General features: G+C 31.7%; 1 protein-coding gene across 1 annotated transcript in view; it reads right to left on the minus strand.

The window, feature by feature from the left end:
- Nucleotides 1–23,337, minus strand: part of LOC129234429 (rabankyrin-5-like) — a 50,700-nt gene extending 27,363 nt beyond the window's left edge. The window contains exons 1-15 of the mRNA XM_054868429.1: nt 23,276–23,337; nt 19,570–19,756; nt 15,226–15,344; nt 13,625–13,760; nt 12,446–12,569; nt 11,679–11,828; nt 10,448–10,613; nt 10,026–10,230; nt 9,559–9,773; nt 8,812–8,909; nt 6,987–7,206; nt 6,177–6,429; nt 3,025–3,193; nt 1,650–1,768; nt 877–1,033 (exon numbers count right to left, since the gene is read on the minus strand). Coding sequence (XP_054724404.1) covers nt 877–1,033; nt 1,650–1,768; nt 3,025–3,193; nt 6,177–6,429; nt 6,987–7,206; nt 8,812–8,909; nt 9,559–9,773; nt 10,026–10,230; nt 10,448–10,613; nt 11,679–11,828; nt 12,446–12,569; nt 13,625–13,760; nt 15,226–15,344; nt 19,570–19,756; nt 23,276–23,285 — 2,328 coding nt within the window. The 5' untranslated portion in view covers nt 23,286–23,337. The remainder of the gene's footprint in view (nt 1–876; nt 1,034–1,649; nt 1,769–3,024; nt 3,194–6,176; nt 6,430–6,986; nt 7,207–8,811; nt 8,910–9,558; nt 9,774–10,025; nt 10,231–10,447; nt 10,614–11,678; nt 11,829–12,445; nt 12,570–13,624; nt 13,761–15,225; nt 15,345–19,569; nt 19,757–23,275) is intronic.
- Nucleotides 23,338–24,251: the final 914 nt, after the last annotated feature.

The following is a 24,251-nucleotide window of genomic DNA, read 5'->3' on the forward strand; positions in this document are numbered from 1 at the left end:
TCGCTTCGAGGTGCACACCCTCATGCTACAAACTAACTTTGTGCCAAATTTCATGAAAATCGGCCGAACGGTCTAGGCGTTATGCGCGTCCACAGAGATAAAGACATCCTCTGGACATCCAGACAGAGAGTCTTTCAGCTTCATTATTAGTAAAGAAAATCTTCAACAAATTAAGATAAACTCTGATAAATTTAACAATAAAGTTTTTAAAGATGATGGAAACGAGCTTTGATGCAATTAAATTGCGTTTTTTGAGTGGGTGTGGCAAAATCAGGAAAGTGCAAGTTCGCTACTACAGAATATAAAACATAAGAAATGTTGAAAATAATAGTAAATTCAAAATGAGTTATGCTCAAGCAGTAAAATCACCTGACAAATAAAGGCAAGTGGGTGTGACAGAAGTGGATGTAATGAGATTTCAAAATTCAGATTTGACTTTAAGATCGTTCAATTCTCCACTTTTAATAGCTTTTATGTGTTATATTGTTATATCACTCAAGATTTCTAATGCTCTTTTAGATACTGTTACTTTATCTTTGTCCAGGACATTTTTCCATGACTTGAAATAAATTTCCATGACCTTCAGTGAAAATTTCAATTTTCCATGACTTTTCCAGGTCTGAAATTTTCTTATTTTTTTTCCATGACTTTCCAGGATTTCCATGACCCGTACGAACCCTGGAATAAAAAGTATTCAGATCTCCTGCAATACAAACACACACACACACACAAAAAAAAAAAAAAAGGGGGGGGGGATGATTCCTTGAACTTGTCAGTAACCTTACTAAGTGAATCCGAAAAAATTCTACACACAAAAATGTTCTTTTACTTGTTTCTAAACAATGGTATCATTCAATTTTTCTTAGTAGAAAATACCTGAAGATTAACATCAGCACCATGCTCTATTAATGTCTGTACAACTTGTTCAAGACCCCAAGCACAAGCTAAATGCAGGGCACTCTGTCCATCAAAGGCTTCTTCTTCACCACGCCCTTCAGGACTCGGTCTTCGAGGGCTATCCATGTCGCAACCACTAAATGTAAATGTTTGTAATTGTAAAAGAATCATCATTCCAGTATAAAATGAAGTATTTTTAACACAGATAAAAACTTTAATTTAGAGTGCCTAAATATTTCAAGGACTAGTTGCACTTTGTTTGAACTTGCATCTATAAAAAAAATTAAGAGCTAAAATTTAACATTTTAACAGCATACTTCATAATTTCATACAAAAACAGACATACATACAGACATTTTATACAAATACATTTCAAATAAAATAATTTCATTAAAAAATCAGTAGTTGTGAACAGAGTTAGCAAAAAATGTTTTACTTGAAGATTCAAGTTAAGTGCTTGGTATAAAAAACCCTCTTAAAGAGCCTGGTTTATATTATTTTTAAAAAAATAAAATTGGAATAGCAGGTGAATAACATGAATGAAATGTCAGATACAGTTGTTTTGGAAGATTTATCTAAAGCTTTAATAAAATGTTCTAACTAATAAATATATTCTTTTTTACAGAAACAGAGACATTAATGGAAATTATTAATGTATCAATAGAATATTATTTAAAGAATTTTTATTTTAAAGCTGATTTTTTTTTAATCTTGAGATTTGTTTTCGATAACTAAGAATAAAGAAAGAGTACCTTCTGATTAAAAAACAAGAAACAGATTCATTGTTTTCATCCAATGCACGATGCAGAAGAGTTTGGTAACAACCACCAGGACCTTCACCCCAACAATTTGTATCACAGCCATGCTTTACCTAATATTTCATCAGATAGGTCAAACAAAATTATGAGTTAAAATAACAATTTGTAACAAAATCTTTAAATAATAATAGCATTAATTAAATTCTACATACAACAAATATTTCATTCAAATACTACACAAGAGAGAACAGACAAAATATGTTTTAACCTATGCACAAAATTCAATTCAAGAAAACACATAAATTAGAAAAAAAAAAAAATAAATTTAGAAGTTTATGGTTGGAGCAAACCTAACCTGGTAGCATATGATAACCCAGACTAGTAAGGTTCCATCACACGGAAGTAGTACTCAGTAAATCATTAATAGTACTTCTAAAAATTTCATTTCTGTACAAAGTTACAAAAAAATTTTAGAATTGAGTAACAAAATTCATAAATATTCAAATCAAACATCATATTTTATGTTTAGGAATAACAATGAGTTTTAACTTCACGCCATGCTATCTTCTTGGATAATAAAAGGCAATATTTTGAGTTAATTTGATGGCGACTATTTTACAATTCGGCAATCAATTCTATTATATTTTTTCTATACAAGTGTTTGACTCAACATTTTATGGTTGATTTAACTGGTGTGTTGTTTTAATCAAGCTTTATCTTAATAACTCCTCTTCTTATATGGCAGATTATTTTACACTTCAACGACTTATCTTCATTATTTAGCATTTTAATGGAAGTCTTAAGCTTGTTTAGCATCTTATTTTTTTTAAAGCTCATTAGAAACATAAAACAACATATGGCACTACCAAACAAGTAATGGCAGTAAGGAATAAAATATGAAAATAACAACTGTCAAGATTAAAAAAGTGCCACATCACGTACAAGTAGCGGAAAATTACCAAAGTAGTCTTTATATCGTCGCCTCAGAGCAAACACTAAGACATCTAATCCCAGAAATAACACTAAGATATCTTACTGTTGCTCTGAGGCAATGATATATAGATTCTTATTTGTAGCATAAAAATTTTAACTTTCAAATCTCATGAACTCGGATGTAGTCTCTTACTTTTTACGTTTGAATGGCAAAAGTTTTTCAATAGGTCTCGCCCGGAAAACAAAAACGTAGCATTTAAATTCTTCTGCACTTAAGAGGATAATCCCCAATTATGGCAACCAGAGAAAGAATGGAGTAGTGATACATTGGAAATGATGTGATGAGGGTCTTCGTAGCTTCCACAATGCTGCCAGGTTAGGTTTCCTGAACTATACTTTGCAATATTATGGTGCTTTATTAAACAAGCTGTAATACCAGTATAGAAGCAACGTCTTCTTGTCCACTTTCAAGGGCCAACCAAAGTGCACTGTCACCCTTTTCATCTCTTGCATTCAAATCGGCCCCGGCACGACATAAAGCGTCTACTACAGCTGGAAGATGACGCTTCACTGCCAATTGAAGAGGATTCTCATTTTCTTGAGTTCTATTAAGGAAATAATAAAATTGAGAATGCATAAGATTTGCCTCACATCTTCAACTTTAGTAACAACCATTTTAAAAGAACTATGTGCTGACCCTATTAAATCATAAAACCAACAACTTGCTGCAGAGAATGCATTTTATTATACATTCAGACTTCTACGAATTTCTTTCAACACTTAGCAGGGCTGTGGAGTCGAAGTCGTTAAAAAAGAGGCTGACTCCAAGCCCAGGCTTCTTTTTTTCTTTGATATTCATGGACTCGCTTCCCATTAAAAAAAAAAAAAAAAAAAAAAAAAAACTGACCACCATTTGGTTCGATTAGATGTATAAAAGCCTACTACAGTGGTGGTCAGAATTATAAGGACAGCAGAAAAATTCACAGGGAAAAAGAAGTATTTTTGAAATAATTCAGAGAAAATTTATACACAAAATGCCCTTTTTTGTAAGAAATCCTTGAGGATATCAGAATATTTGAAAATAGAAAATATAAATGCTTTGCAGTGATTAATAAAAAACATTTCAAAGTTAAAACTGGACAACATTATAAGGACAACGAGCGTTTTGCCCTGAAAAACCCTAGTAATCAATAATATCTCCCTTTTTAGCCTACTTTCCTAGCAAAAGTCAGAAAAAGAAGAAAAAAAGCATGAAAGCAGGCTTAATGCATCTTAAAAATATCGCGAAAAACAAAAAAAAAGGCAAAAATAAATAAAATAATTAAATATCGAAAAATTAAAAATTGGAAAGTAGGGTATTGAGATGGGAGAAAATGTCTGTCGGTCTGTCCCCCCCTAACAACTTTTGAATGAATAGTCCAATTCGAACAAACTTTTTTTTGTTCGAAAGATCTCGGCGAGGACACCTCATTCCCATATCTCACTTTTTGATTTGAACTATTTTTTGTTCAATTTCGAACAGTTCAAAAAAACTTAACATTAGCGCCTACGGGGAAATTCAAGGCAATTCCGAACTGTGGGGCGAGTTTGCTTCAAAGAAACTTTGTAGGAAAAAGCTTTTGATGAAACACTTGTATATAAAATATCTTTTTGATTTGAACAATTTTCCGTTCAATTTTGAACAGTTCAAATCACTTAACATTAGCGCCTACGGGGAAACTGAAAGTCAATGTAGATTCCGTACTTGAAGGCGGATTTTTTTCAAAAAAATTTTGTTGGAAATAGCTCTTGACGTATCTTATGTTTCTGCATAAAGATATTTGCAGACGATTTTTTTTGGCAATGAAAAGTATTTCTTTAAGTTGACATTTTATTGTTTTTATTCATTTCGGTAAGTGCATTAATTCATTTAAAAGTTATTTTTGGCAACAGGGGAAAAAGAAACGATTTCTTTTTTGATACGATGTATTTATTTTAATGAGCTTATTAATTTTAATTATTATTTTTTCGTTTTGAAAGCTGTTAAAGAATTTTTTTTTAATGGAAAAAAGTGTATTAGCTGCTTTGTTTAAAAGGTGCTTTTTTTTTACAGGAATATTTTATTCCTAGAAATTAGCTTAAAATATTTTAAAAATATGTTTGAAACAATTTGCGATTTTAGCTATTTTTGAGAATATTGATCAGGTACTGGAAAGTAGTATGGGTATACGGGAAAGTAGGCTCGTATAGTTCTAGACGGAACTTCTTGTTTTCAATCACTTTTATCACTCTTGATGACATGGGGGTTTAAGAACGTTCTTAGAAATTTTTATCATGGCATTTTTGATGGAGAAAATGTGTTCTTGCTTGTTTTGATATTGAAAGCTATTGAATTGTTTTGCTGATGATGTAAAAGTTATGGGGATTGTCGAAAAGGAAGAACAAGTAAAACAGCTTCAATAGGATATTCATATTACTAAGTGGGCGGATAAATGGGGTATGGCAGTAATGTAGGGAAATGTCAAGTGCTACACTTAGGTCATGCAAATAAGCGTACGAGTTATCGTTTACAGGGTTCAGTCATTAGTCAGGCAGAAAATGTTATGCATCTGGGTATCTTAATAAATCTAGGACTTCAAATTTAGTGAACAGTCAATCAAGTGGTTGGAGTCACCCACTTGATCAGTGGGGCATATATCACATTCCTTGTCAATGTAATATCGGTTACGTGGGACAGACAAGACGTTCACCTAAATTTTGTTTGAAAGAAAATGAAAACCACGTTAAAAAACAGGAACTGAACAAATCTTCAATTGCTAAACATTGTTGGGACACAGGGCACAATTTTCTCTTTTCGGAAGCCAAGATCATTTGCAGACCTACAACAGTAGGTGAATTAGATTTTCTAGAATCCTTTTACATTCATAAAAACTTAAATAATCTTTGCAATAGGTCTTTTGCTGTTCCGCATTTTTCTCCAATCTTATTCAATCTTAAATGTTAGAATACGTCATATTTTGCCTCAGCACTCGTTGATAGCTGATTGGTCATTGTTTTTCCGGTTACGCAATTTAAACTTTCCCACGACCTTGATTCATCCATTTGTACATTTCGCACTGAGGAAGGAGGCTATTGCCTCCGAAACATATCTGCGTTTTTATAAAGTTTTTATCTTTTCTGTGCTTTTAAACGTTGTTTCATTTTTATCCAATTTACCTGCACAGAGCTATCGCTTTTCAATCGCTTTTCAATACTGATATAGTTTGAAACAATTTTATGCACATGTTTTGATCATATAAGATTTAAAAATAAATGTCCTTTTGCTAATGAGGCTATTTTTTCTTATTAGGTAACTTTGAAAGTAAAATCAACCTGTAATTACAACCACTGTAGTTTTGTCAGTTCATGTTGTAAAATCAATTATTTTAGTTAAGATTTTAAAGACAACCATGAACAGCAATTAACATAAAGAGTAACTGCTTCTAACTCAAATATTTAATTTTTATGATATAATATTGAAAAAAATTCTTAACTATGCAAAAGTAAAAGTTGAGGCAAATTGAGCTACTGAAATGGAGTTGACCAAGAGAGAAAAAAATCCCCACTTACTTTGCAGAAAAATCAGCTCCATTTTCCAACAAAAAGAGAGCAGCTTCAGTATTCTGATTAGTAATAGCCTGATGAAGTAAGGTTAAGCCATCATCATTCTTAACATCAATATTGGCTCCACCCGAGAGAAGCTTCTGAGCAACTTTGAGAAGATTCAGTTCAAGAGATAAGCTTAAAGGTGTGTCGCCTTTTGAGTTCTTTATGTTGAAGTTTGGAACAACAACATTTTCTCCTTGACTCACTTGGGCAAAAGCTATATGAAACCCAAAAATAAATAAATAAAAAGTCAGTTTTGAAGTATGACAGTAATTAATGCAGTACAAGACCATTATAATGCACAACTCCAGAACATAGATTTTGTGCTACTAAGGTTTTGGTATTGTATCGATCATTTCACAAATTTAGAAACATATTCAGAATATATCGATATGTTTGCACTGCAGAATAAGTTGACTGCAAAGAGTATTAAGGAATTAATTATGCAATATAATAATCATATTATCATTCAAAAATAAATAATGAAAATAAAATTTTTTATCCTACACTTTCGCAAGCTGCATGGTTTGGCATTTTCAAGAGTGATCTGGAACTTTTTTTCACTGTGAATACTAATTTTCATTAAAAAGCTTTGAATTAAGATGGAAAGATGAAAAATCTTTCCAAAATATATTTTGCCTAAAAATTGTCATGTTTGCAAGGCAAAACAGAGGACTTTTTTCAACTGCAAAACTTTTAGTTATCTTAAAGATTGGTGTTATAAAATAAATTCTGCTGTATTGTGTATAAGGCAAATTAAATAGGATGTGTTACCTTTGTGATCAATTATAGATTGTATTGTTTCTTCATGCTGTCCCAAAATGGCAAGATGCAAAGGAGTTTGCTGGTAAATGACTTCTTCATCATCTAATGCCATACTGGTAATAGTAACAGGAGCTGTTGTCTGAAGATTAGGATTGGCACCTTTTTGCAAAAGCACCATTGTCAAGGAAGACAATCCATTTGAACAAGATATGTGAAGAGGTGCTTCACCCTAAGAAAACCAATGTCCATTATTTAGGGTGGTCCAAAATTTTGATGGTGAAATTTTTTTGACTTTTACCCTCCCATTCGGTTCCAATACATAAAAAAATAAGTGGGACAACATTTTAGGACATTTGAATAATATTTAGAGGTAGCTCAAAGCAGATGATGAAGTTTGATCATTGACGAATATAAGTGTATTGACAAAAGACCAAACTAATCACAAATATACTCAGTACAACGCCAGCTCAGTCATTCCAGCAGAGAACTGCAGTTTCGTGCAGCATAAAACTGCAGTCCCCTGCTGGCAGTGTATTTCATGCATTTCTGCCTTAGCCCTGGCTATAGGGCGCTAACTTACTGAATTTTCTCGCCAATTGGCTTGTACCAATGTTACGGTTCCACGTTATGATAATTTCGTATCTCTCCAATTGGCTTGTGCCCATGTTATGGTTTCACGTTATGATAATTTCGTAATTTACTCGTCCATCTTATGATAATTTTGTTCTTAAAATTGTAATAGAAAAAGAACCACATCGAATTTTCAAAAAATCACTTGAAGGTGCACACCTACAAACTAACTTTGTGCCAAATTTCATGAAATTCGGCCGAACAGCTATGCGCATCACAGAGATCCAGACATCCTCCGGACATCCAAACAGAGAGACTTTCAGTTTTATTATTAGTAAAGATAACATTTGTATTGTATTGGAGCTATGCACCACACTCAATGAATGTTAAAAATTTAGTACTGTTTTAAAATATAAATGTTTAACCACTAGTTCACCATCACTTCAGTAAAAGATATTGGATTGCAAGAGATATGGTATATTTGCAGAACATGTTTATTTAAAACCTTGGATGACAGCTTCCATATTTCAGAATGCACCATGTAATGATGTCAATTTAATAATTCTAAATTTCATAATTGCAATATAAAAATATTGGTCAAGAAGTTAAGTAAAATTGAATGGCTCTTTTTAACAATCAAGTGCCGGAATTGAAGAGAAGACAATTGGTAAAGCTATGTAAGAAGTGAATAAAAAATAATGCTAAGTACATGATATTATACCCAAAAATATAAAATTTGAGGACTTCCTAACTACAGGATCAGCTTCATTAACAGAAAAAATGAATTTAACTGATACGTTTTATCATGCAAAAGTTGGGATATCAAACAAATCTGCGAGTTTTGGGAGAATTATCACAAAGCACTCACTAAAATTTATTGAAGGAAGCCAGTAATAAATCTTGCTGAAAGGTATTAATATCATTTTAAAAGAGTTAAACAGAAAAATAATAACCAATGAAGATCAATTTCAATTCTTGTTGCAGGTTGCCAAAAAACATTGTCCGACTTATACCGATAGCAAAAAATAGTTTGGTTGTTACTAGCCACAATTACATCCAAAGTGATTTAAATACAATTGTTGTATTGCAATTTTCAACTTACAAAATGCTAAAGAATTAAATGAAACAAAATTGATTTTTAAAAAAGGGACTTTTTTGGACCACCCTAGGAAACATTTCTGTTACATGTCCATAAAAAGGGAAAATACATTACTTAAAAGGTAAGACAGTTGGTTTAAAAAAAAAAACAATCATTAAGAGTTACCTTATTATTAGTCAAATTTGGCTTGGCTCCATGCACTGACAGGAAAATTCCAGCATCTTCATTACGTGCTCTACATGCTAAGTGCAGCAAAGTGTCACCTACCAGAAGAGAGCACAAAACAAAGAATGAAATTATATTGCATAAAATGGGATAAAATATTTGTAAACTTTTAAAATGTCAAAAATTAACTTCAACTTCCTTATAAAGCTCCAAAATAGAAAGATTTATTCATTTTTACTTTTGGCATACATTAAAATATAACTGAAAATTTCATACATATTAATATTGATTATTACTATCACAAAACCAAGAAATTACACTACATAAAGACATGGAACATACAACAGTTCATAGTAATAGTTCTGGTACATAAAGAGACAGCCAAAAAAGTTTTAAGAAAGGAGGAAATTAATTCTTCTATTCTCTGCATTGAAAACTACATCTTATGACAATATTTCATTAAATGGATAATAAAATGAATGAGCCAAGACTTAAATAACCCATTTGATTAATAAATAATGCATGCATAATGTTTGATCATGCATAATCTCAATGAAATGCCAATTATGAGTAAACATTTTTGACACAAACATTTGAAAACACTTTTAATAATTAATTTCAAGTTTCAAAAATTTAACCCCTCCCCCCCCCAATAAAATAAATCACTTTCAACACATTACTTCTAAACAAGCCTCAAAACTATAGAGCAGTTTTGAGCAAAATACAACAAATATTGGATAGTCTTACCATTAAGAGGACAAACTGCATCTAAGCAACCTCCCCTCTTTACTAACTTTGCTGCAAAACTATTATCATCATAGCCACCTATTCCTTTATCTAAAGCAAACCACAACACTGTCTGTCCATCAGCATTTTTAATTTCCAAATCCAAATGTTCGTGTTTTAGGAGCAGCTCAAAAATCGGGGCATTCTGAGCAGCAATGGCACGGTGCAGACAGGAACTAAAAATAACACACAATAACATCACTTCTTTATTACAAATTACACTTAGAGAATGTTTACAGAAATGATTATACATTTATTCAAAACGTAATTTTAAGTCACCTCTATACATCAAAAATTTACAATTAGATCCATAATATGAAAATTTAATGACAGTACAAGCTAATGCGGATTCAACACCATAAAAAAGTTGGCTAAAAAATGCGTGAATTTTAATTTAAGTTTAAATAAGAGTTAAGAGCGTGACATACTCTCCATTGATGTCTTGAAGATTAGGATTAGCTCCATGCTGAAGTAATTTAGATGCAACTTCTGTCATTCCAGTTGTAACTTCTTTAGAGTGTACTTTTAGATTTAAACTAGCAACTAAATGCAAGGGAGTTGCCTTTTCTGATGGTATTGTGACATTTACAGATGCTTTGTGGTTGATTAAAAATAATGATGAAAATGCATCAACTGCAAAAACAAAACATTCATCAAATATGAATAGAATAGAAAAAACATAGATACATAACATTATTACAAAATTAGTGCGAACAAGATATTTTCAATGCAAAAAAACCTATTTATGGTCTCAACTCATGTCAAAAAATTTGAAATATTACATAAACTATTGCTGACAAATTTTAAATCCAACCGTTACATATCTAAAAGTCAATGAAATACCACCTGCCTCTTTCAATGGCTTTGTGCAACAAGGTCCAGCCTCGATTATCAGTTTGGTTAACATTAGCTTTATGTTTTACAAGAGTTTGGGCGATGCTTTCTTGACAACTCTTCAAGGCCAAATCCAATGGAATGTCATCATTATCATCCAATTCATTTACTTTTGTAACTAGCTAAACAAATGAAGTTAAAAAATACATCAGGGGTGATTGTGAGTTCATAAATGATACCTGAAAGTTTAAAAGAGAAAATGGACAGGGGAGGTTTTTTTTTTTACCAAGGTCCGTAAAACTGAAATATACATAGATATACATTAGTTGCTTTTGATAAACAAAGACGCATTTATTTTTTTCAAATAGTTTCATCAGTCAAAAAATTCTGCTTTTTCATTAATTAAAATGTTAATGAGTTATGTAGTTACTTTCGAGTTGATTTGTAAGTTATGTCCAAAAAATTATTCTAAGGTAAAAGCTAAACTCACAGAGTTTTTTCTGTGTCTGTGGCAAATATGTTTAAAATATTGAAAATTGCAGTTGTTTTTTTACAATTTGAAATTATTTTTCGAATTCGGAACTCATAGGAGTGAGTCCTAAACTCTAGTTTTATGCCAAAAAATAAGTGAAAAATATAAAATCAAACCCGTAGAAAAGAGTGGCTTTGATAAGTTTCGAAATATTTTAGGGAGGAATACCCAAACGAGCCTCTCGACTTCATTTAAATGTTCATGCTTTCTAACTTTCCACCCCTCTCTAGCCCTTAGAAGAGAGATTAGAGCCCCCTTCCCCTCCAAATAAAAGTAATGGCTGTGAAGCTGCCGAAAACTGAAAAAAAAGGGGGGGGGGCATTTTCAAAAAGTGGGACGTACAGAGGGAAAACCGTGGTCATATTTAGATTCAGAGGCTCATTTTAAGCAAGGGTTACGTCAGAAGAATTTTGAAAATACAGTAAAACCCCTCCCAATGGACACCCCTTAAAGGCGGACACCCCTCTTATGTGGACAATTTTCGATTCTCCAGTTCCAATGCAAATAACATTATTAAACCCCTGAACTGCGGACACCTTTCTATTGCAGACAAAAAAACTTGTCCCGTTAGTGTTCGCATTAGAGGGATTTCACTGTATTTTTTTTTTCCGCACAGTGTAATTATACACAAACAAATTCAAATAACTTAAGTCTTTTTTAAAAAAAATATTAATAATATATTTTCATCAAAATAATTGAAAAAAAGTCAACATACCTGAGAATCATATTCAATCAAGAAAAGAAATACCACATCTTCTCTTTGTATCTTAATAGCAGTATGTAAAATGTAATCAGTTTTAGCTTTAAACATTTTATACAGCAGAGAGGCACTCATGTGAACAAAATCATCCCTTGTAAAATCATTCTGTGAAAATAAATGAAAACCAATGCTACTACAAGGCAAATATGTATACATAACTATGACTGATGTATATATATAAAAAAAAACATAGGGAAAGTGAAACACTTCTCCATTAAAGTAGTATTTATTTTGCAGGACGTTGAAACTACTAATTTTTTTGCAGCTTTTCTTTCCTCTCTTAGAAATAGGATTACTATTTTTTCCACTTATTTGTAAAACGTCCGAGTTGGCAGATGGAGTTGGACAAAATGGACATTATGAAAGTCCAGATTTTCTATATGTTTTATACATAATTATTATGATCATGTAATAGCATTACCTGATTACATTATTTATTAAAAAAGAAATGATTTTAATGATAATCTACTACATCTAAAACAGTTAGTTTCACCTTTGTATACAAATTTTTGGGCAAATTTTACTGTAAAAGTTATAAAATGTAACAAATGAAATTTTGCTTTTGAATAAAATTTTCCTTATTACATTGCTATTTATTTAAGAAGGATACATTGTAAAAACATTTTAAAATAAATGAATACCTATAATAATGATAATTTGAAATAAGAGACATTAAATTGGATTCATGGTACTGAAAAACACCTAACAGTAGTTTTACTTACCCAATGGTTTGATATAAGTTGAGAACAATGCTTCTTTAACGTTGTGGCATCAATTTCATCAGCTGCTTGATAAAACTTGACACAGTTGTGAACATTAACAGAAGAAAGAAGAGCATTTTCGCACCTGAAATGCAAAGTAAACAGTTTTTAATGATACATGTTTTATTTTAAATTATATGTTTTCCAACTATATAGCCAAAAAATAACTGTAAACTTCCAAAAATTTACATTTTTATAAATTTTTCGAGGAAAATAATATTAATTACTCTGTAGCTTTTGTAATTTGAAAGGTATGCTTCAACTGATCTTCTCCAGTAAAATGTCAACAAAACGCATTTATCGAAATAACTAACTGAAGAAAAAAGTGTTTTGGTAATCTTGTGCTGTAAAAAGATCAAAATAGCTGTAAATATTAAATTAGTTTATTCTATATGTTTTCTTTAAAGTATCTCTCATTTTTGTGAAGATTTACACATTTTTTTCAAAAACACTAATCCCCTTCTCAAGAGTTTTATGCATGGCAGGCAGAACTTTGCTCCAAACTTCCAGCAAATACTGGTACATTCTGGTATAATCTTATGCAGTCTGACTATTAATTATGGTAAGGACTTTAATGCAGTATAAGCTCAACTAAGTGAAAAGTATTGCCTTAATTCTGGATTTGCAAAATTTCAGTACAGTTGCTCAAGTGGAAAACATAAATAAATAAATAAAAATATTAGTAATAAAGTCAGCAACAAAAATTTAAAAGTAAATTTTCTTTGATATTAATTTAGATCATAGGTAACAGTTGACAAAATATAATTTCCAAAATGACTGTTTTCAAAAACTGCGATTGCAAAACTGAACTTTCAACTGTTGCTTGTTTATGATCAAAATTACGTTCCTTGTTACCTCTACAGAAAAGGACACTGTATTTTGATTTCAGTTGCTTTGTTAATAAAAAATATTTTGAAAGGTCTGATTTGATCAAGTGAATCAGAATTTTATGAAAGATCAATTTTAGTAACTCAAGATTTTGCAAAGGGTCTAAACAGGCCCAAATTTACTTCAACCATAGCCCTGCACACTGTTGTGATTGCAGGAGTTCTGAATAACATTCATTGTTCCCAAATAAGAAAAGCTATGATTCAATATTTTAAGAAAATAATTTTCAAAATTAATACAAAAGTATACTACCTGTCCACTAAACTTTTCAGCTCAAATCTTTTAGCAAATCGCATAAGATCCAAGAAGAAGCTATCTGGCTTATTCAACTCTAGTTCATCTGTATAAACCCATTTCATCAGGGCCAAACCAATATGATGAGGAATATCTAAGCAGAATAAAATGCATGTTTAGAATATCTATGCAAGATATATAAAAAAAAGATACAGTGAAACCTCTCTAAGCGGCCACCCCTCCATTCCGCAAAATTTTGGCTGTTGAGGGGGTGGTCGCTTTTAAGGGTTTTCGTTACAGTTGCAATATAACTGTAACAAATTGTGTACTGTATAGTTGCAACTATACAGTACACAATATAAGCAAGTCTAATACATAGAATGAAGTTTGAGACCGTTCTAAAAGCTAAATAGTATGTTATTTAATTATTGTTTACATTTTTCAAAGAAAGGATACAATTTGTGACTTAAGTTTCCAATCTTCTCCAACAATTGTTTTCAAAATCAAATTCAAAATGTTGCTTGTTGCAATTCAAATGTTTTATTAATTCAAAGTGACAAATAAATTGCTCTAACCAATTTATTTGTCATTGCAGATAAATTTTCGATGACTTTATTTATTATCCTAAAAATCACTTCAGTTGAAAATTTAGTTTGCTCATGATCACAAAACGTATTAGTAAATTTATTGTCGGAGGTCGAATTAGCGCTTGAAAGGCATAAAAATGTATTTGCTCAAAAGAAGTTAATAATACATACAGCAAACTGATAAGTTAATTTAAACCAATCCCAAAGAAATATTAGATTTGATTGAAAAACACTTATTTTTGCTGACTCGTCAACCAGAAAATGTTTGTATCAATCGGCAGTGTAATTATCAAAGCTTTCCATAGATGTTTTGTGCTCGAAAGAATTGAAATCTTATTCTACTAATTCTCTCGTCGATTTTCCACTTTCATATTGCTCAGAATTTCAATACGTAGTTTGAGATTCATAAAATGATCTCTAACAGTGTTGTTTGCAACCCAGATTACACATACGGAACTAATAAAATAAACATGAATGATATATTGACTCCAAAATTATCAGAATTCGTTAAAGGCCAATAAGAATTCTTCTCTTTGAACTAAAAGGCTGCAGATTAGAAACAGAAAGTGAATAGATTTTCCTAAAAATTAGAATGGGAGCATCCACTCGGCGGCCATACAGAAAGGTTGGGTGGCCGTTACTAGGGTTGTTTTTAACATTAAGTCTATGGTCTAAAAAATATGTAGCGCAAAAAAGTGGTCGTTGAAAGGGGTGGCCACTTAGACAGGTTTCACTGTATTACTTGTTAATCATAGTTGCCTTTTAATACCAATGGAGAGGTGTCCCCGTTTCACCGACACAAAATTTCCTTCCCCCTCTTTTTCAGTTTCAATCATACGTTTTGATACATTTAGGGTTGGGGGGGGGGCGGGAAAATTTTAAATGTCGGAAAAACTGGGGATAAACCAATTTAGAGAAATTTCAGCCATAGTTGCATAACTGTTGCAGCCATATTTCAATATACAATAACAAAAATTAATATACTAATACTAAGCACTATAAGCGCAATATAAAATAATAAAAATGAAAGACCTGATAAGTCTAAGTAATCAACATCGGCTAAATCTGGAACACCCCAATTATTACTTCGAGAAGAGAGGACAAATTTGTGAGCTCTGATAGTATGTCCATCAAGTTCCACTCGTAAATCACTGTAAAACAAGTGCAATTTTAAAAAAGTGGTTTAAAATAAAATTGGAGTAAAATAACATACAAACATACAGGAACATTTGAGTAGTATGACACTTGATATCAAAAATCTCATTTTTGGATAAGTTATATTTGTAGGAAAAACTGAAATCTTTTTGACCCCGTCCCGTCAATAAAAGACCATACAAAATTCATTTACACAAACATTTTACAAATTCAGAAAATCAGCATGAAAAAACCTATATGCAAACTACTTGTTTTTTCCCCTTATTTTTACTTTCTTCTATATCTAATATATAGAAGAAAGTATTGGATTCGTGTAAATTTTCGAATTTCGAATTTTGACGGAATCGAACGTTTTGAGGTGTGCTGAGTCCATTTCGACCATTTTTGGAAAATGTCTGTCTGTCTGTGTGTGTGTGTGTATGTATGTATGTGTGTGTGTGTATGTATGTGTGTCACGTCTGTGTGTGACCAGTTTTTTGTGGCCGCTCTACAACAAAAACTACCGCATGAAATCGAACGAAATTTAGTACACATATGTGCCCCTATGTGAACTTGTGCCCATTAGTTTTTGGCGCGAATTCCTCCAAGGGGGGTGGAGCAATGGGACGTTTTTCGAGTTACGCGTGCTTGCTATTCCTCAGGAAGTATCTGGCGGAATCAAACAAAATTTGGTCCATATGTTGGTATTAACAGGAACAGGTGCTGATTCAATTTTGGTGTCAATAACTCAAACGGGGGTTGAGCTATAGAACGTTTTTTGTCGTCAATTGTGACTGCTGTATCTCAAGAAATAATGAACGGAATGAAAGAAAAATTTATCGGCAAGTAACCCTTAGTGGGTATAAGAACTGATTTTATTTTTGTGTCAACAGCTAAAAAGGGGGGTAGCGCAATCACCCGTTCTTTTTTTCCATTTTGAGTACCCTATCTCAAGAAGTAATGCTACGTTCTGGTTGAAATTTGGAATATATGTGAATCCATATGTAAACAGGCTTTGGTTCGATTTTGACGCCGATCGCTCCAAGAGGTGTTGATTTTTTTTTTTTTGCGAATAAAAATATTTTTATTAATGCAACAATAAGAAAGATAAATCGTAATAGATTGTCGTCTGCGTATTTCTCGTGATTTTAATTGTATGGAAATGATAGGAAATATTATCTCAATGATTTAAAATTTTTAACTGTTGCCATCTTATGTTTGTTAATAAATAAAATATTTGTAATTAATTCAAGTTAAGCTTTTAAAGTAACTTTCAATTTTCGCTCTTTGTTTTGTTTTTACAATAATTCAGACATTGGGATGGTCGTCAAGTTTTTGCATGTGTAATTTTATTTTTGTTAGGAATATTGCTTCCTCGTCAAGCATGGGGAGGGATCAGAAAAAGGAAAAATATAGAAGAAAGTTTCGTGATGGCCACAACATACTAGTTTAATATTAGGGTTGATTTATTTAAAATAAAAAAAAGAATAAAATTTGTAGCTCAACATTTTAGATTTTCCCAATAGTTTTAGCACTTATTTCCTACTACTAAATGAGTTTAAAAGTACTGTAAAAAAAAAAAAAAACTTTTATTTTCTATTGTACAGTTTGTGTTTGTTTTTTAGCCATCTTTCGACCAGACATAAGTTCTGCAAAAGTGCATCTAACACTGTTATTTTTACAGATATCAAGTTTCAGTGCGGAAAAATTATTAAAAGGAAGAGAGACTCTCCTTCTCTTGTATAGATAAATATAATATAGTGATACTTGCTGCAGAAGTTTTGCTTGAAAGCTTTGCCTTTTTTTAATACATTCAAAAATGACCAAAATTGTATTTTAACAATATGTCATAGAAAATATCTTAAAGGGAATGAGTTAAAAATTTAAAAATTAGTACATAAACATATCATAACAGTTTGGTGATTAAAACTTAACTAGTTCCATTGTTAAAGTGCATCAAGATTGGCCTAATATTGCATTATAAATATGCAACAAGTTTAACATTAATTAATGGAAAGAACTCCATTTTCCTGATACTAAACAGTAACAAAAATGTTTCTGTGGTTCAATAAATTGAATTTAGGAAATAGAAATCTGCACAAAATAAATCAAGCATTATAAAAATATGCACTGTAATTATATTTTATTTAAGAAAAAATTAAATCAGCTACAAAAGTATTAGTACAGTAAGTGATTACTTCATTCATGACCCTTTCTACACTTAATGATTTTCAAAAGTATCTTATCAATGAAGTGAAAAAATGTTTTACCAAAAGTCGAAAAGATGGCATACTTCAATGATGTTACCAGCACTCAATGCAAAATTAAGAGAACCTTTATTAATGTATCAGCATGAAAATGTAATATTATCTATTAATTATACTAATTATTATTTATTTTTGGAATTTGTTATGATGGTATACATGGTACTACAAAAAGGTAAGTCATAAGAGCAAGTTTGCAAAGATCTAATAATAACCAGATTTTTACTCCACAAGATAATACTGCCAAGAAAAAATAACAGGAATGAAATATATTTTTGTCTCTGCTGGGGAAATTGAACAAATTGCAGCTAAACTAACTAAAAGATCTGACTTTGGTTTGCCTGTGACAGGAACAACAGAGTATCGTCATAGATTTGATCCGATGAGTGACAATCAAATCAGGTATTACACCATATCAAAAGGCAAAATATTTGATGAGCATGAACTTTGAAACTGCCTTCCAGATAAAAAAAAAGACAGTGTAAATTCTAGTAAGTAAAATTGTAAGGAAGATAATTCCTAATAGAGAATTAATGAACCGCTTCAAATACAAATGTGATGACCAGCAAAAGGCTTTGGGCCCCCTAGGCTGGTCCTAATCAGCTTATTAGTCCCCAATGAAGATCAATGGCCCTCTTTAAGCTACGAGCAGAACACACAACATAACAAAAAGCTACATCAAAATTTTGCCTTTGAAGAAATTAAATTTACTATACTAAGTGATGCAAGGTACCCATACAACATTTTTGTGTCTCACTCAGTTACAATTTGATTAAATCAAAATGTGGATTTGTATCATTGATTAACATTAAATATTATGTATGAACAACAATTAGCCAACTTTGATGCACTATAAATCTAGATCCAGTTGAGTCTGTCCCCAAATTATTATCATACATTCATATCGTAGAAAGGCATGATCTGTATTAATAAGATACTTTTCACTCAGTCCCTCCTGAAACACTTTATTTGCAATATTGCCAAAATATGCCATTCACTTAAAAAAATTGTTTTAAAAGACAGGGTAAAGTTTTAAAGCTTGAAACTTCTGCAATAAGGAGTTCTATATTATATCTATGCAAGAAGAAAAAAATAAAAGGTTTGCCTCTTAGAGCAGGAATTAGTAAATGGAGGGAGCAAGCCTATTCATTGGCTTTGCAAAAGCTGAGGAAACACCTCAAGTCACATAACTCAACAACAAATGGCTGACACATTTGCGTTTCTTCCAATGCTTTGCATTAAAATCTATCACGTTACTTGGAGTCTTTGCTTCACCAAATGAAAGTCTTCAATCTGTCTATTTTATGCCTTCTCAATGGTTTGCTCCCCTTCCTTTTAATAATTTTACAGCACTCAAACTCTTGCTTTTGTGTCCTTTTTCAACTTATAGTTGTGAACTTTTCTTTACCTTCCTCACCACTCAGGTAATTGATATTGTGTAAGAAAAAAAAATATCTAGGGCATCACTCTGATAATTTTGTACAGTAAACTCCCGATCATTAGTGGTCAGATTATCCACAGGTCTTTTCATATTTCTTTTTCTTTGAAACTTATGATTGTGTTGTTGTTCGCTTTTAGATTTTACATATATTTTTGAAATTCAATGTTAGTAGATGCAATGTAGCAATGTTTTTAGTTATAATTTAAATGAATGTGTGAGTGTCATTAATATTTTTTATCTATTGCATACACTAAGTATCGTTTTTTACCTATTATTCAGATTATCCGTGGTTTTTGTTTACCCGCGGTTACCATGCCACCCTATTCCACGTATAATTGGGAGTTCACTGTATTTAATTATCTTTAACACCCAGGAAAAAATCCCTTCACTTGATTTTAACACATATTATTTTTTAGCTTCCCCCACTAAAAACGTTTTTGATTTAATGACAGATGAACAATAAATATCTAAACCAAAATATGATAAGCAATACAGAAAACTACAAAACTTAAAAGCCTTAAAATAATAAGTTTTTACCTATATAATTCTTTATCAAAAAGGTCAGCAACTGTTTTTAACAACCGAACTATAAAAGATTCACCACTAATATTTCCTAATTGAGCAGCAGCAATGTTGTACTTCTTTTCCGATTCTGCCAATCTCGCTTGAAGCTTAACATATTCCTCTCTGAGTAATGTTAAGTGATGCTCAAGCTTGGCTTTTTCTAAAAAAATAATGTTTTTTTTATGTAGTAAAAAAAGGAAACTACAAAATTTATTGCACAAAAATATTTTTGAAAAAACTATCAATAAAGTTGGGGAAGAAAAACACTTTTAGAATCAAAAAACTTGTCAGATCTGTGGATTAAAGATGTTATCAATGAGCATTGCATACAGGAGGGTTCATGTTGCTGTCAAATATTTGAGTAAAAATATTCAGATGTTTTTAAAATTTGCAAAAAAAAATTATCTTCAGTAACACAGATAGTAGCACTATCCATGAACGTCGTGAAAACCATAAATGTTTCCGCATACAATGTTTCATATTCAAAATTGTGTAGTTTACAAGATCAAATACGTAATACAAATACAAAAGTGACGACCAGCAACAGGCTCTGGGCCCAGCTAGACTGGTTCCTAGTCAATTTACAATCCCCAGTGAAGATCAATGGCCCTCTTAAAACTATCTACTCCTTGCTCATTACCACCTCTTCCGGTAAGCTGTTCCAAGGTTCCACTACCCTGCTAAAACAGGGTTCGTACTCAATTTCAGAAATAAAATGAAGGAGTTTTGAAGGAGTAAAATGAGATTTTGGAGGAGAACTAATGGGCTGTCATTATATATATATATATATAAATGATGTCACTTTTTTTCAACATATTTGGCCCCTTCCCCTTTATTACAAAGTGTCACACTTCAACTAACTAATCAACTTGTCACATGACATATTTTTTATAAACATATTGTTACAATAGCTGTGTTATGTCACATTTTGTCACCCTCTCTCTTCCCCTTGTCACAATTTAATGAACCCGCCTCCTCCTCAAGGCATGATATCACTTGTGGATGACCCTTTTTATCATAACTTTGCTTTACTAAACAATTGTTTTCTTTTAACACAATTACTAAATATAGTAGATCTACTTATATAGTTTAAATATTTAAGTAATAATTAGACAACCTGACTTTTTCTGCTAAGAGGCTGGAGGAGGAAAAAAAGATCAGGGTACTGTTGCTTCCTCACCCTTCAAAAATTGAAATTACAAAACCAAAAAAAAAAAAAAAAAAGCGTGTGTGTGTGTGTGTGTGTGTGTGTGTGTGTGTGGGGGGGGGGGGCTAATCTTGGTTGGATGGGCCCCCTCCAAAATAAAAGCATATATACGCCACTGGTATGAGTTGCTGTGTGTGTAGGCGTTCGTGTGAGTGAGTTTGTATGCGCGTGTGTGTATAGGATATGGACGAAACCTGGAGACATTTTTCGCTATAGGAGTAGCATCCTGAGGAGCCGGTCGACGGTGGTGATGGCAGAGGGTGCTGATGGGAAAATAAAATGATAGCACGCCAAAACAGTCAAATGAGAACAATAAGCAATCGCGATTTCTCAAAAAAACAGAACTTTTTAGGATTATAATACTTTTGTTAATTTTATGTATATTTAACGTACATAGTTTTAATAAACATCTCTTTTTTTCTCGAGTTTTATATATTTTTTCTTTTTTTGCAGTTTTCTCTTTTATTCATTTCCTGATTTATATTTTTTATAATGCAACTTAAAGTACATTTTCAAAATTATTTTTTGTTTCATTTTCACTTGTGACTATACTACACTTTGAAGATAAGACATTTCTATTCAGAATTTGTACACTATTTCCACTTCAGTTCAATTTTGCAAATTTTCTGAAGTCACTTCAGCTTATTTATGTTTTTATATAGTAAAATTTAATAACTTAATTTTGCAACAAGCTGAAATGAAATCAGCGATTTTTCGAATGGAAAACATATCTTACCATTCGGCAACTGAGAAATATCCTGCAAAATGAACTATAGCTGCATTATACATCTAAACCTGAATAAAGTTTCTTTTATTCCTTTTTCATAGGCATAGTTTCTTACTTTTAAATGATTTTAGTTGCTTTTCCTTCAAAGAACATTAATGATGAAATGAAGCATTTCAAATGTACGTAATTATGCCGTACAGAGAGATCTCCTTTAACTTTTTTAAATGTACCAAGTTGTTCAAATGAACGAGCTGAATGAACGGATCAAAAGAATGAACGATCCTCTGATGAACAGATCATTAAAAAGAACGACATTGCCCACCTCTAGTACAGATGTGCCCCTCTGTGAACTTGCGCCCATTGATCTTTGGCATGAATTCCTCCAAGGAAAGTGGAGCAATGGAAAGTTTGAGTTAAGCGTGCCTGCTATTCCCCTGAAGTAACTGGCAGAATCAAACAAAATTTAGTTCATATGTTGTCCTTAACATGTACAAGTGCTGATTCAGTTTTGATGTTAATAGCTCAAACAGGGGCTAAGATATAGAACCTTTTTTTGTCGTTACTTGTGACTGCTATATCTCAAGAAATAAACAGAATCTAAAAAAAAAAATTATCGACAAGTAGCCCATAGAGGGTACAGGAGCGGATTCTATTTTGCTGTCAATAGCTGAAAGGGGGTGGTGCAATTAAATGCTGTTTCTTTTTCATTGCGAGTGCAATATCTCAAGAAGTAATGCTACGTTCTGGATGAAATTTGGAATAATGTTAACTTATATGTAAACAGGCATTGGTTCAACTTAGGCACTAAATGCTCCAAGAGGGGCTGATTTTTTTAATTTTTTTGCGTGAATACCTTTATTAATGTAGATAAAATATAATAGACTGCCGTCATAGGCTGCGTATTGTTAGGAAAGGATTAAAAATTTGAAGGTTGAATTCTGTTCACTTTTAAAACCTTTCTTGCAGTGAATATTCGTAAAAAACGTAAAAAAAGTTTGGATTGACGAATCAGCTCAGTCAAGGAAAGAAAAAAAAATGTTTTTCGTAATATTCCACGTTCAAATGAGCCAATATATTAATCAAAACAATTTTTTGACTTTTTTCATTCAATCCTCAAATGGTGTGTATGTGTATGCATTTTATTTATTTAAATTTTAAAAAGTAGCCAAGTATCAACTACATTTCAAAAGTAGTTTAAAGTCCCTACATTTTGAAAAAAGTAGTTATAGTTAACGACATTTGTTCTAAAGTAGTTGTAGTTCGCTAGTTAAAAAAAATGTAGTTTTTCCAACCACTGTGAAATTTCATTCATTACAATACTTATATATTCAAAAGAAAAGGGAATCTTACTCTGTGGAAAATAATGCTAAAAAATGTAATGTCACATACAAAGGGATTTCATTTCTATGATATACAATATCTTGTCCTGAAAATAGTCATGGAGAAATTATTTTCTTTAAGAACTGAATCAAACAAAAATTCAAAAAAATAAAATAAATAAATAATAATGATAAAATAAAATTTTCAATGAGTGTTTTCTTCTTAATATTATACTATGATTTGTTAGCAGTAAATTAATTGTTAAGATTGACATTAGGAAGCGGGCGTTTTCTTAGGGACGTTGAAATCGTTCAGTAAAGATAATCATGAAACAAATAATATATTTAAATCCACATATAGTTAAATAATTCCATAATGCAAACAATTTTATTTTATCCAGTACTATTTATACAACTTGTTATTACCATCAGCCATAATTTGCGGGAAAGAGGAAATCACAACATTCACAGCACACTAATCAAACTCAATTGCATGGTTATGGTTCTGCGGCGATATGACAAATGTATGGTTGAAGTGAAGCCAAGCAAAATAAATAGTTTCATTTCAGGGAGTAAAAGGAAGGAGACGAATCTCCATGTTAGAAGTTTGGCAACAAAATTCCACTTCCGCCAGAGGCCGCTAGAGTATCATCTCTCGCACTACTTATATCTTTTCGCTCGTAGCGAAGCATTGTAAACAAGTGTGTTTTAAAAACTATCACCTGTACAGTCGCTCAAAAAATTTTTCGAGCGACGGGACCCTAGAGAAAATATCGATTTTCCGATTTTCAAATGATATTTTTAAGTGTTTTTATTTTAAAATAAAGTGTTTTTATATTAAAATGATATTTTTTTTTTATTTTCCAGATACTACTTTAAAATATATGTATATAAATATTTTTAATTTATAAACTCGAATCCAATATCGGCTGGATAAAAATATAAAATAAAACAATACAAATATATATAAAATAAATACTTTATTAACAACGAGACATTATTTTTACAAAACAAAAAAAGAAACAGTAAACATCCAGTATTGGCTCCAAATTTTTTTTTTTAAAAAAAAATAATAAAATAAAAATATGATATGTTACAAACAAAAATAGTTTTAAATAGTACCAAAGTCACTATTCAAATCGAAATTGTCATCATTGTTAAACCAATCTTCCGAAAAAATGGATAGATCGATGATAGGTGTGGCCGGTTGAAATTCCGGTACATTGCCGAGTCCGTCGTTCACCGTGTTGTACGACGGAGTGGGTAGTGGTGGTGGCGAAATTGGTTCATACATGGTGGTGTCGAACGATGGCGCAGGTGGTGGCGAAATGGGTTCGTACATGGTAGTAGTGTCGAACGATGAAGTAGGTAGTGGTGGTGGCGAAATGGGTTCGTACATGGT

This window comes from Uloborus diversus, chromosome 1 (assembly GCF_026930045.1).
Source record: "Uloborus diversus isolate 005 chromosome 1, Udiv.v.3.1, whole genome shotgun sequence".
NCBI lineage: Eukaryota > Metazoa > Arthropoda > Arachnida > Araneae > Uloboridae > Uloborus > Uloborus diversus.